The sequence below is a fragment of the Somniosus microcephalus genome, chromosome 31, assembly GCF_052327205.1.
Source record: "Somniosus microcephalus isolate GS21.2 chromosome 31, FLI_Smic_1.0, whole genome shotgun sequence".
Lineage (NCBI taxonomy): Eukaryota > Metazoa > Chordata > Chondrichthyes > Squaliformes > Somniosidae > Somniosus > Somniosus microcephalus.
In genome coordinates, this window is record NC_141017.1 from 14,508,729 (window position 1) to 14,523,544 (window position 14,816).

Genomic DNA, 14,816 nt, shown 5'->3' on the forward strand with positions numbered 1-14,816 from the left:
TGTAACTAAGATCCCCCATCCCCGGAACCATTCTGGTAAATCTCCTCTGCACCCTCTCAAGGGCCTTCACATCCTTCCTAAAGTGTGGTGACCAGAACTGGACGCAATACTCCAGTTGTGGCCGAACCAGCGCTTTATAAAGGTTCAGCATAACTTCTCTACTTTTGTACTCAATACCTCTATTTATGAACCCCAAGATCCCATGGCCCAGAAATTCAGTGGGCTGCGCCACCAGTTTGCGCCCAAAGAGGGCACTCAGTGGCTTTAGCGCCACTGGCCACACCTACCGCGATATTTAGCGGGGCGCTAATGGCGGCGTTAGCCTGTAGCGCTGCGCCGCCACCGATGACGTCATCGGTGTGCGCAGCGCCCCGCTCCGATGACCATATTTGGTCGCGCCCACCTCTTCAGCGCCGGCCGCAAATAACGACCGGTACACAGGGGCCTACCTGTGGCGGTAGTGGCGCTAGTTAAGGTGGAGGTGCGGCCGGCCGCTTTTTCGGCGGCCGCCTGCCCGCACCTCCGTCCCCGGCCTCCTACACCGCCCCCCCCCCGCGGCATTGCCGGCTGTTTCCCGAGTGCCCGGCACTTCTCCTTGGTGCCGGGCTCATTTGCCGGCACTCGCGAGCGGGGATCGCGCTGTTGCAGGCACCTCCCCCTTAACAGTGGGAGGAAGGCCTGCAGTACCGCAGCGTGCCGTGCCGCAGCGTGTGGCGCTGCGGCCCTTAGCGCGCCGATATTCAGTTTCAGCGCCCCAAGCGGGGCGCGGGAAGCCTCGATTAGCGGCCCGCTTCCATTTGGGGCGCAGAAACTGAATATCCGGATGGCGCAAGTGGCTCCGCTCGCAGCGGTAATTCCGGCGCCCAGGCGAGCTTGGCGCCCCAAACGGCGCCCAACTGAATTTTTAGCCCCATATGCTTTGCTAACCACTCTCTCAATATGTCCTGCCACTTTCAGTCAACCTTCTATTTTGTCTTACCATGAGGTTCTCCTCATTTCTTTGAGCTGCACTCTCTCATCACCAGGGCGTCCACACATAATCTAGGTCAACACTCCAATGCAGTACTGAGGGAGTGCAGCGTTGTCGAAGGTGCTGTGTTGCAGATGAGACATTAAACCAAGATCCCGTCTGCTTATTCTGATGGTTCAGCAGGAATGTTCGAGATCACACCGCACTATTCGAAGACGAGCAAGGAGTTCGCCAAGTGTCCTGGGCAACATTCCTCTGCCAACCAACAAACTGGATTGACTGGCCATTGTTTGTGGGATGCTGCTGGCACAGACTGGCGGTTACATTTAAAAACACAACGCTCACTGCATTCCAAAAGTAATTCACTGGTTAAAGCACTTTAAGAGGTTTCAATGTGAATGGCACTCCATAAATCAAAATACTATTATTGTTGCAGTATAATTTCTCCATCCCCATCCTTAGTAACACCTTTAGGTCATCCACTACCTGAAACCTGTTGAACACTTCTATTCCCAGCATTACTCCATTGGTAATCCTTCCCCACCTCTTACTGCTTCTTCCTACTGTTACACCCCTCTCCCCTGCACATGCCCTCAAGCTTCCCAGCCCTAGGAATGCAGGATGACTCGCATAACACTCACCTTGAAAGTGAATATTAGCCGCACCAGAAAAGGGAACCTGACAGCCTGAAGAATCTTTTTTTCATTGAGTGTGTGCTCGATCTGTTTCAGCCTTACCACCTGGCAGGAAAGAAATGCAATTACTGTATCAGCTAAAACCACAATCATTCTTATCGCATCCAGACTCATGTACCGAGTTTATGAAAGACAAAATGTCCCTCCCATAAATCCGTTACATCTCATTTACCATCAGTCAGGAGCCAACCTAGTTGGGAGTGAGGGAACAAACGGCCAATGGCTTGAACTTGAATCATGAATTGGCAAGGAACTTTTTTGTGAGCTTAATTTATTCAGATTCTATTAAACACTGAGCTCATGCCACAAACATTGGTGGGCTCAATATGCTGAAATCATGTACTCCAAGAACATAGCCACCAACATCCTGCTCTCCTACAAGTGCCTCCCTTCCTCACAGCGGTTTTTCCATTGCTGAGGCAACCTCCTCTTCTGCTCTCCCATCGTGGTCAATGTAAGTTAAAAGAAAGTGGGGGCAAAACAAAACCTGTGCCAGCGTGTATATGCAGTGTCCCGTCAACATGGCTCGACCATATGTTATCTGTGTGTGTGTGCAGTCGGCTGGGGTCATGGATACATTGGGTGTGTGTGCAGTGTGCTGCCGGCTGGGGTCATGGATACACTGGTGTGTGTGTGTGTGTGTGTGTGTGTGTGTGTGTGTGTGTGTGTGTGTGTGTGTGTGTGTGTACGCAGTGTTTTTCCAGGTTGGGTCATGGATACATTAGAGTCATAGAGTTATACAGCACAGAAAGAGGCCCTTCGGCCCATTGTATCCGCGCCAGCCATCAAGCCCTGTCTAATCTAATCCCATTTTCCAGCACTTGGTCCATAGCCTTGTATGCTATGGCGTTTCAAGTGCTCATCCAAATGCTTCTTGAATGTTGAGGGTTCCTGCCTCTACCACCCTTTCAGGCAGTGAGTTCCAGATTCCAACCACCCTCTGGGTGAAAAAGTTCTTCCTCAAATCCCCTCTAAACCTCCTGCCCCTTACCTTGAACCTATGCCCCCTGGTTATTGACCCCTCTACTAAGGGGAAAAGTTCCTTTCTATCTACCCTATCTATGCCCCTCATAATTTTGTACACCTCAATCAGGTCCCCCCTCAGCCTTCTCTGCTCTAATGAAAACAACCCCAGCCTGTCCAGTCTTTCTTCATAGCTGAAGCGCTCCAGCCCAGGTAACATCCTGGTGAATCTCCTCTGCACCCGCTCCAATGCAATCACATCCTTCCTATAGTGTGGCGACCAGAACTGCACACAGTATTCCAGCTGTGGCCTAACCAGCGTTTTGTACAGCTCCATCATAACCTCCCTGCTCTTATATTCTATGCCTCGGCTAATGAAGGCAAGTATCCCATATGCCTTTTTAACCATCTTATCCACCTGTTCTGCTGCCTTCAGGGATCTATGTACATGCACACCAAGGTCCCTCTGATCCTCTGTCTTTCCTAGGGTCTTATCATTCATTGTGTATTCCCTTGCCTTGTTAGTCCCTCCAAAATGCATCACCTCACACTTTTCAGGGTTAAATTCCATTTGCCACTGTTCCGCCCATCTGACCAACCCGTCTATATCGTCCTGCAGACTGAGGCTTCCCTCCTCGCTATTTACCACCCCACCAATTTTCGTGTCATCTGCGAACTTACTGATCATCCCTTTTACATTCACATCCAAATCATTAATGTAGACCACAAACAGCAAGGGACCCAGCACCGATCCCTGCTGTACCCCACTGGACACAGGCTTCCAGTCACAAAAACAACCTTCGACCATCACCCTCTGCCTTCTGCCACTAAGCCAGTTTTGGATCCAATGTGCCAAGGCACCCTGGATCCCATGGGCTCTTACCTTCTTGACCAGTCTCCTGTGCGGGACTTTATCGAAAGCCTTACTAAAATCCATGTATACCACATCCACTGCACTACCCTCATCCACACACCTAGTCACCTACACACATTGTGTGTGTACACAGTGTGTTTCCAGGTTGGGGCATGGATAGATTGTGTGTGTACGCAGTGTGCTCCTGGTGTGGGTCATGGATACATTGTGTGTGTGCGTGTGTGTACACAGTGTGCTCCTGGTGTGGGTCATGGATACACTGGGTGTGTGTGTGTACGCAGTGTGCTCCTGGTGTGGGTCTTGGATACACTGGGTGTGTGTGTGTGTACGCAGTGTGCTCCTGGTGTGGGTCTTGGATACACTGGGTGCGTGTGTGTGTACGCAGTGTGCTCCTGGTGTGGGTCATGGATACACTGGGTGTGTGTGTGTGTACGCAGTGTGCTCCTGGTGTGGGTCTTGGATACACTGGGTGCGTGTGTGTGTACGCAGTGTGCTCCTGGTGTGGGTCTTGGATACACTGGGTGCGTGTGTGTGTACGCAGTGTGCTCCTGGTGTGGGTCATGGATACACTGGGTGTGCGTGTGTGTACGCAGTGTGCTCCTGGCGTGGGTCATGGATACATTTTCGGAGTGTGTTATGATTTGTTACGGTAGAGCTCTAGGCTGGGAGAGATGATGAGAAGGCTGTGGGGTCCTTGTGGTTTTGCTTTTCTCTCCATTCCATTTGTGGATAAACATGCAGTGCGGAATGGGGCAATTTCACAAACTAGCTGGCTATACTCAATCAGACTAAGGCCCTTAATATAAAATGGAGTGTAATTACAACAATGCCAATGGCTCGCACAGCGAGATTGCGAATGAATATTTTCCTTTTCCTGGGCAGCGAATCAGTCACTACATTCACTGCCCCTGCAACACTTACACCACACCTTCCGCGGGGTTCAATAAATGACCACATTCCCATCTTGCTTGTGGCAAATGTTCCGGCCGCTGTATGCCCAGTTTGAACGAGACATGTATGGGATTGCTGCCATGTGGCTCAAATCTGGATCCCTCCCTTTCATACTTTGTACAAGAGGAAGTAGATACAGTCATTAGCGAAACAACTTTTGAATGCAAAACACTCAAAACCCATAAAAAGCCCACAGCAGGTGTTGCAAGTTGTTCACATAAAACCCCAAGAGAACAGCTAGCTGATCCTACTTAGTCTAGCTCAATATCTTTCCTTGCATCTCCATCCCTCGTCTATCACTCTCCCTGGGACCTCAACATCCTTCTTCAGAGATCCCCCATTTTGTCTTACAGATCCTCTCACCTGCCTGACTATTCTGCTGCTGCCCTCCTCGCTCTGACCCTAGGCTATTTGTTTGTCCCTCTTACGATCCGGTCCCTATGCCTGCCTTCAGTTACCACTGGTGATTTGTTTTACAGCAAGACAAGGAAATGCAATGCCCTGTTCCCTACATTCACACAAAGGTGGTCAGGGTACTCCACACAGTATCCTCAGGCACTGCTGCATAAGTGGCCATGATAACAAGGGGAGTTTGAGGCAGAGAGGAAGACAACGTGAGGATAGACGCAGAGTCATGACTCCGGGCGGCGTGGGAGGGGAATCCTTCTAGCGCATTAATCAAGCTCAAAATGATCTGCTACTTCTCAGAAGTCTCCTCATTTATCCACCTTAATATAGGAAACTTTGGTTTATCCGGAGGTTAACTGTCCGGAATGCTCGAGCCACCGGCAAAAATCAGGAGCCGTTTCGTTAGGTTTTTTTTCTTTTCGTTGCTTTTTTTTCCACCAGTCAGTCTCTGCAAGGTCTCGCTGAAGCTGTTGCTAAGCTACAGAGACGCTTGCAAGGTACGGGCCAACTGTTTAGAAGCTGTTGCTAAGCAACAGGGTTTGTTGCCAGATACGGAGCTCAAAATCTCCGTATGTTTCAACATTAACGCTGGTTTGTCTGGCAGTTTTGATGGGACGGCAACAGCTCGGTCCCGTCGGTGCAGGATAGCACAAAGTTTCCTGTAGTGGGGATGACTTTTACACCTTTACCAACCAAGCCAGACCGATGAAAGGATAATATGCAGCCTTGGAGACCTGTAAGACTATCATGGTCTTTGACTCCTAAATCTTCTGCAGTGTAATAGTCCTGGTTAATACACAGACATCACAAGATGATACTGGACAGTCAGTAATGAGCTAGATGAGAATCTCTAATCAAGGAACTCAGATTGTACTCGTACAACAATAGATATTTGTGAATTGTCTAATCTTAGGATTCATCTGACCTTTAACCACCTGAACATTGAGATTAGATTATTGTCCTGTGTTTGTGTGGATAGTCTGCAGTTCTGACTGCCCATGAACTCTATTCCTTGATAACCCCTGACATTTACGAAAGATTAATGATTCAGTGTAGTCTCCAAGGCTTATTTGTGGAATTCTGGATATGAATACTCACATCCGAGCAGAAATATTTAGGTTTGTATAATTAGTGGGGGCTAGGTGAACATAGTGACCATCCAACTTGAAACCTCCCAAAGGTGCTTGCCCCATTGAGCTGCGAGGCTCTAGCTGTGATGCTCCGATTCTCTTAGATCTAAGTGCGTGAAACAGAGTAAACTCAGTCCGTTCACCTTCTGTTTGTCCAGTATCTTCATCGCATAATGCTCCTTTGTAATTTTGTGTTTCACCAACATCACTCTGCCAAAGGACCCTGTACCCAGCGTTTTTGTTCTCTCAAAGTCATCCAGAGACGCGGTATTCTGCAAGAGAAGGAAAGTCAGTCAGTGTTCACTTCGACGTCTAACGCTCAAGTATGCGAGTTACATTTCAGCCTCCCACGTCTGTCCTACATATCATCTCCTGTACAATGGGACCTGCTGTTTGGGGAGTTTGTGACTCAGAAGCAATGCTGATAATGTTACCGGACCTGAAACACATTAAAACAGTTAAAACATAAAGGCCTAGAAATTGGGTATAGCCCCGCTTGGGGCGTTAGAATTGGCGGAGCGCATATTTTATAGCCAGACGCAACTTCTCGACACCTCGTGCGATATTGGGTTGCAGCGCCCCAAAGGTGATTGAGGCGCGAGTTCAGGCATTACATGGGGCACCCAAGGCGCTAACATGCCGGCGCAACCCAATATCGGGGCGCCCAGCCGCAGCGCAGGTGCTCTCAATTACCCATGACCACGAGACTTCCAGGCGCCGGCCAGCTCTTAAAGGGGTGGGTCAGGCAGCTCCAGCATCCACAGTCTGCGCCTTGTAGGCCTGCAAATCGGCGCAGGCCCTTCTCTGGCGCAAAAAACTTGGAGCATATGGAGAGGGTGAGGCAGAGAGCAGAGCGCTTCACCAATGAGTCTCTGGAGGAATTGGTGGCCGCAGTGGAGCGCCGGCGAGATGTCCTCTACCCCAACAATGGCAGGAGGCCTAATCATAAGGACTACCGATGAGCTTGGAGGGATGTTTCTCAGAGGGTCAACTCCAGCAGCATGGCGACCAGGAGCCCTGTGCAGTGCAGGAAGAAATTCAACGACCTCACTCGGGTCGTGAGGGTGAGTGGAGTTAATGTAAACTTATGCATCCCTCCATTAGCACCTGACTTTATGGCTACAGGGTGTGCTATGCCCCACTGGCCATCTGTCAGCAAGCACCCATGGCCCTTTCTGGTCACACACATGCACATTTGACTCAGGGCATTATGTAAGGGCTGTTCCACCATGGGGGGCATGAGATCATCATTCAGGGCATCATGTAACATCACTTCCCGTCCTTTGCCCTGCAGGCCAAGCTGGCGAGAAACTGCAAGGAGCAGCTTCGCACTGGAGGAGGCCGTCCTCAACTGGAGCCTCTGACGGATCTCGAGGAGAGAGTCCACCAGATTGTGGGAGGACGTCTGAGTGGTCCTGTCACCACTGCAGCTGCTGACCCCATTGTCCACAGCAATGGTAAGGTTCTCTACTATTACAGCTGTCACCTTCCAGTTGTTTCCCCCGCCAGCATGCTTTCTCAATGTGGAGCCATGTCATAGTATTGCCGCACTGTTGCATCCCTTGCTGCCAAACTGTCCTTTTGCTAAAGCCACTCTTCAACCGCCCTGCTTTCAGATGCTGCATCACCAGCTCGGGAGCCGGCCCCTCAAGCTGCCAGTGCCAGTGCCTCCGGAGGCGACGACCAGGAGGAAGCCGGACCATCCGTGCCAGCCTCAGAGGAGCCACCGCATCTGGAGACTGGGGATAGTAGTTCCCTTGAGGGGAGGGGCGGGGGGGGGCTCTGATGAGGAGCCAGTTGCAGGAACCAGCGGCCTGCAGCAACGTGCGGGGGGTAGGGACGCTCGGGGGCCGTCTCCCCGGAGGGCGAGGCAGGCCACCATGACTGCTGCACAGAGTGCAGAGGAGGTGCGTAGCCTTGCCGAGATGAGCGCCCAGGCCCGGCTCAGGCACACTGAGCTGATGGCTGCAGTGGGGAGGATGCCTGAGTCGATCGACACACTGGCAAAGAGTGTGCTGGACTTTGGAGCAGCAATGGAAAGGACTGTCCAGGGCTTCGGCCCAGCAATGGAAAGGTCTGTCCAGGGCTTCGGCCCAGCAATGGAAAGGTCTGTCCAGGGCTTGTCCGAGGCAGTGGAAAGGTCTGTCCAGGGTTTGTCCGAGGCAGTGGAAAGGTCTGTCCAGGGCTTGTCCGAGGCAGTGGAAAGGTCTGTCCAGGGCTTGTCCGAGGCAGTGGAAAGGTCTGTCCAGGGCTTGTCCGAGGCAGTGGAAAGGTCTGTCCAGGCCTTGTCCGAAGCAGTGGAAAGGACTGTCCATGGCTTTTCCCAATCACTGGCATCTGCCACGCAGGTCCTCACTGCTGCCACGCAGTCACTTACTGGCCTCGTCCACACGCAAATTGAGGCCACGCGAACACTCTCTGCTGCCACCCTAGCTGCATCAGGCAGGATCACCCCAGGCCCTTGCAGCACCACAGCAGGCCATGAATCTGTGGAGCAGTCGATTGTGGCGTATGATCCTGTGCGGCCCCGTCAGAGTGCTAGTGTTTCGGCCGACCACGGTGCAGGTGTCCTCTCTCTGCATGTGAGCAGTCCTGATGCCACCGCTGGCACGTCAGCAGAGCAGCTGCCACCACCTGCGCGGCAGACTGCTAGCAGACATGCCCAGTTGGAGCAGCCTGCTTGCGGGACCTCCAAGCCCAGAGGTCGTCCAGGCCGTCCCTCAGGGGCTTCAGCGCTTCCAGACACTCAGCAGGCGTCCCCCAGCCTTGACGCAGCCACTGGGGTCCAATTACGGAGGAGCTTCAGGGAGGGAAGGGGCCGACCTCGTAAGAGGAGTCGGTCTCCATCAAGGGGTCACCAGTAGAGGGAGGTGCTAAGACGTCTCTTTTTCCGGATTTAAGGCCGTCCACACCTGCTGTGTTTGTTTGTTATGGTTTGGTTCGTTTTGCCGGGTTGCCAGACAGTTATCTGTTAGTTTGTTAGTTATGATTTCTGTTACCATTACGTTGTCATGCTGGAAGGAAGCACTTGTTTGAAAATAAAGAAAACTTTTTATTTACAATCGAGCTGTACACTATTTACAATCATCGAGGCCTTCATAGGCTTACAGCGAACCGGAGGGCGCTGTTCGAATCACAGCCACCATTCCGTCTGAGGGGCCTAGAATCGAGTCCTTATGAGCCTCTGACGAACGGCCTTTCCAGTTTCTGAAGCCCTCCCATCTTCCTCCTCCTCCTCGCCCGCATGCTCCTCCTCCTCCTCCTCGTCCGCCTGCTCTGCTGGACCTCGAGGGTCGGCTGGCATTGGCTGGGTGCGTCGAATGGCCAGGTTGTGGAGCATGCAGCAGATAACAACGATGCGTGCCACATGCTCCGGCGAGTACTGTAGGGCGCCCCCCGAATGGTCTAGACAACGGAAACGCTGCTTCAGCACACCAATTGTGTGCTCCACAATGTTCCTGGTGGCCTGATGGCTGTTGTTGTAATGCTCTTCTGCTGGGGTGCTGGGCAAACGGAGCGGGGTCATGAGCCATGGGCAGAGAGGATAGCCCTTGTCGCCCAGAAGCCAGCCTCGTGGGTGAGCCGGGGCCTCAAAAAGGTCAGCCACTGAGGTCTGCCGCAGGATGAACGCGTCATGGCTGCTGCCAGGGAATTGTGCGTTCACCGCCATGATCATCTGCCGCTGATCACAGACCAGCTGCACATTAAGGGAGTGGAACCCCTTTCGGTTACGGAACTCCTCCGGATTCTGTAATGGCACCCGCAAAGCCACGTGTGTGCAATCAATGGCCCCCTGCACCATGGGGAAGTCCGCAATAGCCGCGAAGCCCTGCGCGCACTCCCCCTGCTTCTCCAGGGTCACAGGGAAGGTGATTAATTCGCGCCTCCTTTTGTAGAGGGCAGCTGTCACTTGCCGGATGCAGCAATGCACCGCAAATTGAGAGATATTTGATATGTGCCCAGCTGCTGCCTGAAACGATCCGCTGGCGTAAAAGTTGAGCACAACAGTGACTTTCACGGCCACCGACAGAGAGGTCCTGCACCGTATCCGTGGCTGCAGATCCCCAGCAAGCAGGTGGCACAGCTCAGTCACAACACCCTTACCGAATCTGAGCCTTTGCAGACACTGCTCCTCCGACATGGTAAGGTAGGAGACCTGCTGCCTGAAAACCCTGGCAGCGTATGGTCGGTTTTGGCGACGTCCATTGACCCTCCTCCTTCTGGCCAATCCCGGCCCTCTCTCCCTCCGTCTCTGTGCCCTTGCCAGTTGGGCAGGGTTGGAACCGATGTCCTAGGGGGAGTGTTTGCTAGTGCTGTGGGGGAGGGTTTAAACTAAAATGGAAGGGGGTTGGGAACCTGAGCAGGGAGACAGAGGAAAGGAAAACAAGGATAAAAGCAAAAGATAGGAAGGAGAAAAACAAAAGTGGCAGTCAGAGAAATCAACGGTTTAAATCAAACGTGGCCACAGTAAATAATAATTCTAATAGGTCTAAGAGCGTTAAAAAAACAAGCCTGAAGGCTTTGTGTCTTAATGCGAGGAGCATTTGTAATAAGGTGGATGAATTGGCTGCACAAATAGAGGTAAACGAATATGATTTGGTTGGGATTACGGAAACGTGGCTCAAGGACGGCCAAGACTGGGAACTCAACATCCAGGGGTATTCGATATTCAAGAAAGATAGGCAAAAAGGAAAGGGAGGAGGGGTAGCATTACTGGTTAAAGAAGGGATTAACACAATTGTAATGAAGGATATTAGCTCTGATGAGGTGGAATCTGTATGGGTAGAATTGAGAAATACTAAGGGGAAAAAAACATTACTGGGAGTGGTATATAGACCTCCAAACAGTAAGGCGGAGGTTGGGGATGGCATTAAAAGGGAAATTAAAGAAGCGTGCAATAAGGGCACAGCAGTCATCATGAGTGACTTTAACCTACATATAGATTGGGCTAACCAAATTAATAACAATACTGTGGAGGAGGAATTCCTGGAGTGTTTACGGGATGGTTTCCTGGACCAATATGTCGAGGAACCAACCAGAGATCAGGCCATCTTAGACTGGGTATTATGTAACGAGAAAGGATTAATTAGCAATCTTGTTGTACGAGGCCCCTTGGGTCGGAGCGATCATAATATGATCGAATTCTTCATTACGATGGAGAATGAAGTAGTTGACTCAGAAACTAGGGTCCTCAATTTAAATAAAGGAAACTACGATGGTCTGAGGAGCGAGTTGGGTCGGATTGATTGGGGAATGGCACTCAAAGGGTTGACGGTGGATAGGCAATGGCAAACAAACAACTACAGAAGTTGTTCATCCCAGTTTGGCACAAAAATAAAACAAAAAAGGTGACTCAACCGTGGCTAACAAGGGAAATTAGGGATAGCATAAGATCCAAGGAGAGGACATACAAATTGGCCAGAAAAAGCAATAATCCTGAGGATTGGGAGCAGTTTAGAATTCAACAAAGGAGGACAAAGGGATTAATTAAGAAAGGGAAAATAGAATATGAGAGTAAGCTTGCAGGGAACATAAAAACTGACTGTAAAAGCTTTTATAGATATGTAAAGAGGAAAAGATTGGTGAAGTCAGGCGTAGGTCAGAATCGGGGGAATTTATAATGGGGAGCAAAGAAATGGCAGACCAACTAAATACATATTTTGGTTCTGTCTTCACAAAGGAGGACATAAATAACCTCCCAGAAATACCGCGGAACATTGGGTCTGATGAAAGGGTGGAACTGAAAGATATCAGTATTTGTAGGGAAATGGTGTTAGGAAAATTGATGGGACTGAAGGCCGATAAATCCCCTGGGCCTGATAATCTACATCCCAGGGTACTTAAGGAAGTGGCCCTAGAAATAGTAGATGCATTGCTGGTCATCTTCCAGAACTCAATAGACTCTGGAACAGTACCCATGGATTGGAGGGTAGCTAATCTTACCCCACTATTCAAAAAAGGTGGCAGAGAAAAAGTGGGGAATTATAGACCGACATCGGTAGTGGGGAAAATGCTAGAGTCCATTATAAAAGATGTAATAGCAGAGCACTTGGAAAGCAGTGACAGGATCGGACAAAGTCAACATGGATTTACAAAAGGTAAATCATGCTTGACTAATCTACTGGAATTTTTTGAGGATGTAACTGGTAAAATAGATAAGGGAGAACCAATGGATGTGATGTATTTGGACTTTCAGAAGGCTTTCGATAAGGTCCCGCATAAGAGGTTAGCGTGCAAAATTAAGGCACATGGGATTGGGGGCAAGGTATTGACTTGGATAGAGAACTGGTTGGCGGACAGAAAGCAAAGAGTTGGAATAAACGGGTCGTTTTCCGAGTGGCAGGCAGTGACTAGTGGGGTACCGCAAGGATCGGTCCTAGGACCCCAGCTGTTCACAATATATATTAATGATCTGGACGAGGGAATTGGATGTAATATCTCCAAATTTGCAGACGACACAAAGCTGGGTGGGAGGGTATGCTGTGAGGAGGATGTCATGAAACTCCAGTACGATTTGGACAGGTTGGGTGATTGGGCAGAAACATGGCAAATGCACTATAATGTGGATAAATGTGAGGTTATCCACTTTGGTGGCAAAAACAAGAAGGCAGGTTATTATTTGAATGGCAATAGATTGGGAGAAGGGGAAGTGCAAAGAGACCTAGGTGTTCTTGTGCACCAGTCGCTGAAGGTAAGCATGCAGGTGCAGCAGGCGGTTAAGAAGGCAAATGGTATGTTGGCCTTCGTAGCAAGAGGGTTCGAGTACAAGAACAAGGATGTCTTGCTGCAGTTGTACAGGGCCTTGGTGAGACTGCACCTTGAGTATTGTGTGCAGTTTTGGTCACCTTACCTGAGGAAGGACGTTCTTGCCATGGAGGGAGTGCAGCGAAGATTCACCAGGCTGATACCTGGGCTGGCAGGAATGACGTACGAGGAGAGATTGTGTCAATTGGGCTTATACTCACTGGAATTTAGAAGATTGAGAGGGGATCTCATCGAAACCTATAAAATTCTGTCAGGTCTGGACAGACTAGATGCAGAAAGGATGTTTCTGATGGCCGGGGAGTCCAGAACCAGGGGTCATAGTCTAAGGATAAGGGGTAAGCCATTTAGGACTGAAATGAGGAGGAATTTCTTCACCCAGAGAGTGGTGAACCTGTGGAATTCTCTGCCACAGAGGGCGGTGGAGGCCAGTTCATTAAATATATTCAAGAAAGAGTTGGATATATTTCTTGAGGCTAAAGGGATCAAGGGATATGGGGAGAAGGCAGGGACAGGGTACTGAATTTGGATGATCAGCCATGATCTCATTGAATGATGGAGCAGGCTCGAAGGGCCGAATGGCCTACTCCTGCTCCTATCTTCTATGTTTCTTCTATGTTTCTATGTTCAGCCAGGATGACGTTCCCCTCCAAAGCAGCTCCCATTATTCTGGCCGACGAGTAAGACACAGTCAGCTTTCTGGATCCAACTGTTCTGGACAGGGCTGAAGGTCCCAAGGCTCCTCTGGCTCAATAAGAACAAGTCTGTGTAACTGAAGGTCTGCAACTCTCTCCAGCAGCGAGCAGTATGGCCAGGCCAAATGGCTGCCGGTTTTATACTAGTGCTGTCCCCTTTAAAGAGCGCCCCCCGAGTCCGAGAAGGACCTGGTAACGTTCCATCCAACTGTCACTAATAGCGCAGGCGGAACGGAGGGGGGGCGTCACTGAATTTCCGGTACGGGGCGCCAAAACGGCGTTGCACAATGAAATGACGTCATTATCTGGCTGCGCCCGCAAGCGGGCGCAAAGACTTAGCACCGGCGCTAACAGGCTACTCAATATGGCAGGATGCGCTAGGATCACTGCGCACATCCGAAAATTGGGTAACGCCCCAAATCTCGGGCTCTTTAGGCGCTAATTGCTGCCGCAACCAACCGAATTTCTAGGCCAAAGAGCTGGACAACCATAAAATACTCCAACTTGTGAATTTGTGAAATACAAGGCACATATGTACTTTAGGTTTGTAAGTTACACTCCCAGACAGAAAGAGCTTGCATTTATACAGCGCCCTATCACAACTGTAAGTTGTTCTAAAATGCTTCATAGCCGATAAACTGAACTGAAGTTCAGTCACTGTTATATAGGCCACTGTGACAGTCAGTTGTCACATAGCAACGTTCCACAGACAGTCAATGATTGAGTGAATGACCAGTTAATCATTTTGGTGAGGTTGGCTGATGGAAGAATGTTGGCCAGGACACTGGGAGAATTCCCTACTCTGCTTTGCCTAGTGCTATGGGATTAAGAACATAAGAAATAGGAGCAGGAGTAGGCCAATCGGCCCCTCGAGCCTGCGCCGCCATTCAATAAGATCATGGCTGATCTGATCCTAACCGCCAATCCACTATCACAGAACCATCTCCTGAATCTAACAGAATTAGACACACAAAATAGGAGCAGGATCAGGCTACACGGCCCCTGGGCCCGCTCCACTACCCACAGGGCCATGACCGATCCGAACCTAGACTCATGTCCAAATTCCTGCCCGCTCCCCGTAACCCTTAATTCCCTTTACTTCTAGGAAACTGTCTATTTCTGTTTTAAATTTATGTAATGATGTAGCTTCTACAGCTTTTTGGGGCAGCATATTCCATGGACCTACCACCCTCTGAGTGAAGTAGTTCCTCCTCATCTCAGTTTTGAAAGAGGAGCCCCTTATTCTAAGACTATGCCCCCTAGTTCTAGTTTCACCCATCATCGGGAACATCTTCCCCGCATCCACCCGATCAAGCCCCTTCGCAATCTTATATGTTTCAATAAGATCGCCTCTCATTCTTCTGAACT

The 14,816-nt window shown here is 50.2% G+C and overlaps 1 protein-coding gene across 4 annotated transcripts in view; it reads right to left on the bottom strand.

Moving 5' to 3' along the window:
* Window positions 1-14,816, bottom strand: part of LOC147097597 (cAMP-dependent protein kinase catalytic subunit alpha-like) — a 263,178-nt gene that overhangs the window by 45,689 nt on the left and 202,673 nt on the right. For all 4 annotated transcript variants that reach the window (XM_085971564.1, XM_085971563.1, XM_085971565.1 and 1 more), the window contains 2 exons: window positions 6,135-6,263; window positions 1,612-1,710 (listed from right to left, as the gene is read on the bottom strand). In XM_085971564.1, the coding sequence (XP_085827690.1) occupies window positions 1,612-1,710; window positions 6,135-6,263 (228 nt within the window). The remainder of the gene's footprint in view (window positions 1-1,611; window positions 1,711-6,134; window positions 6,264-14,816) is intronic.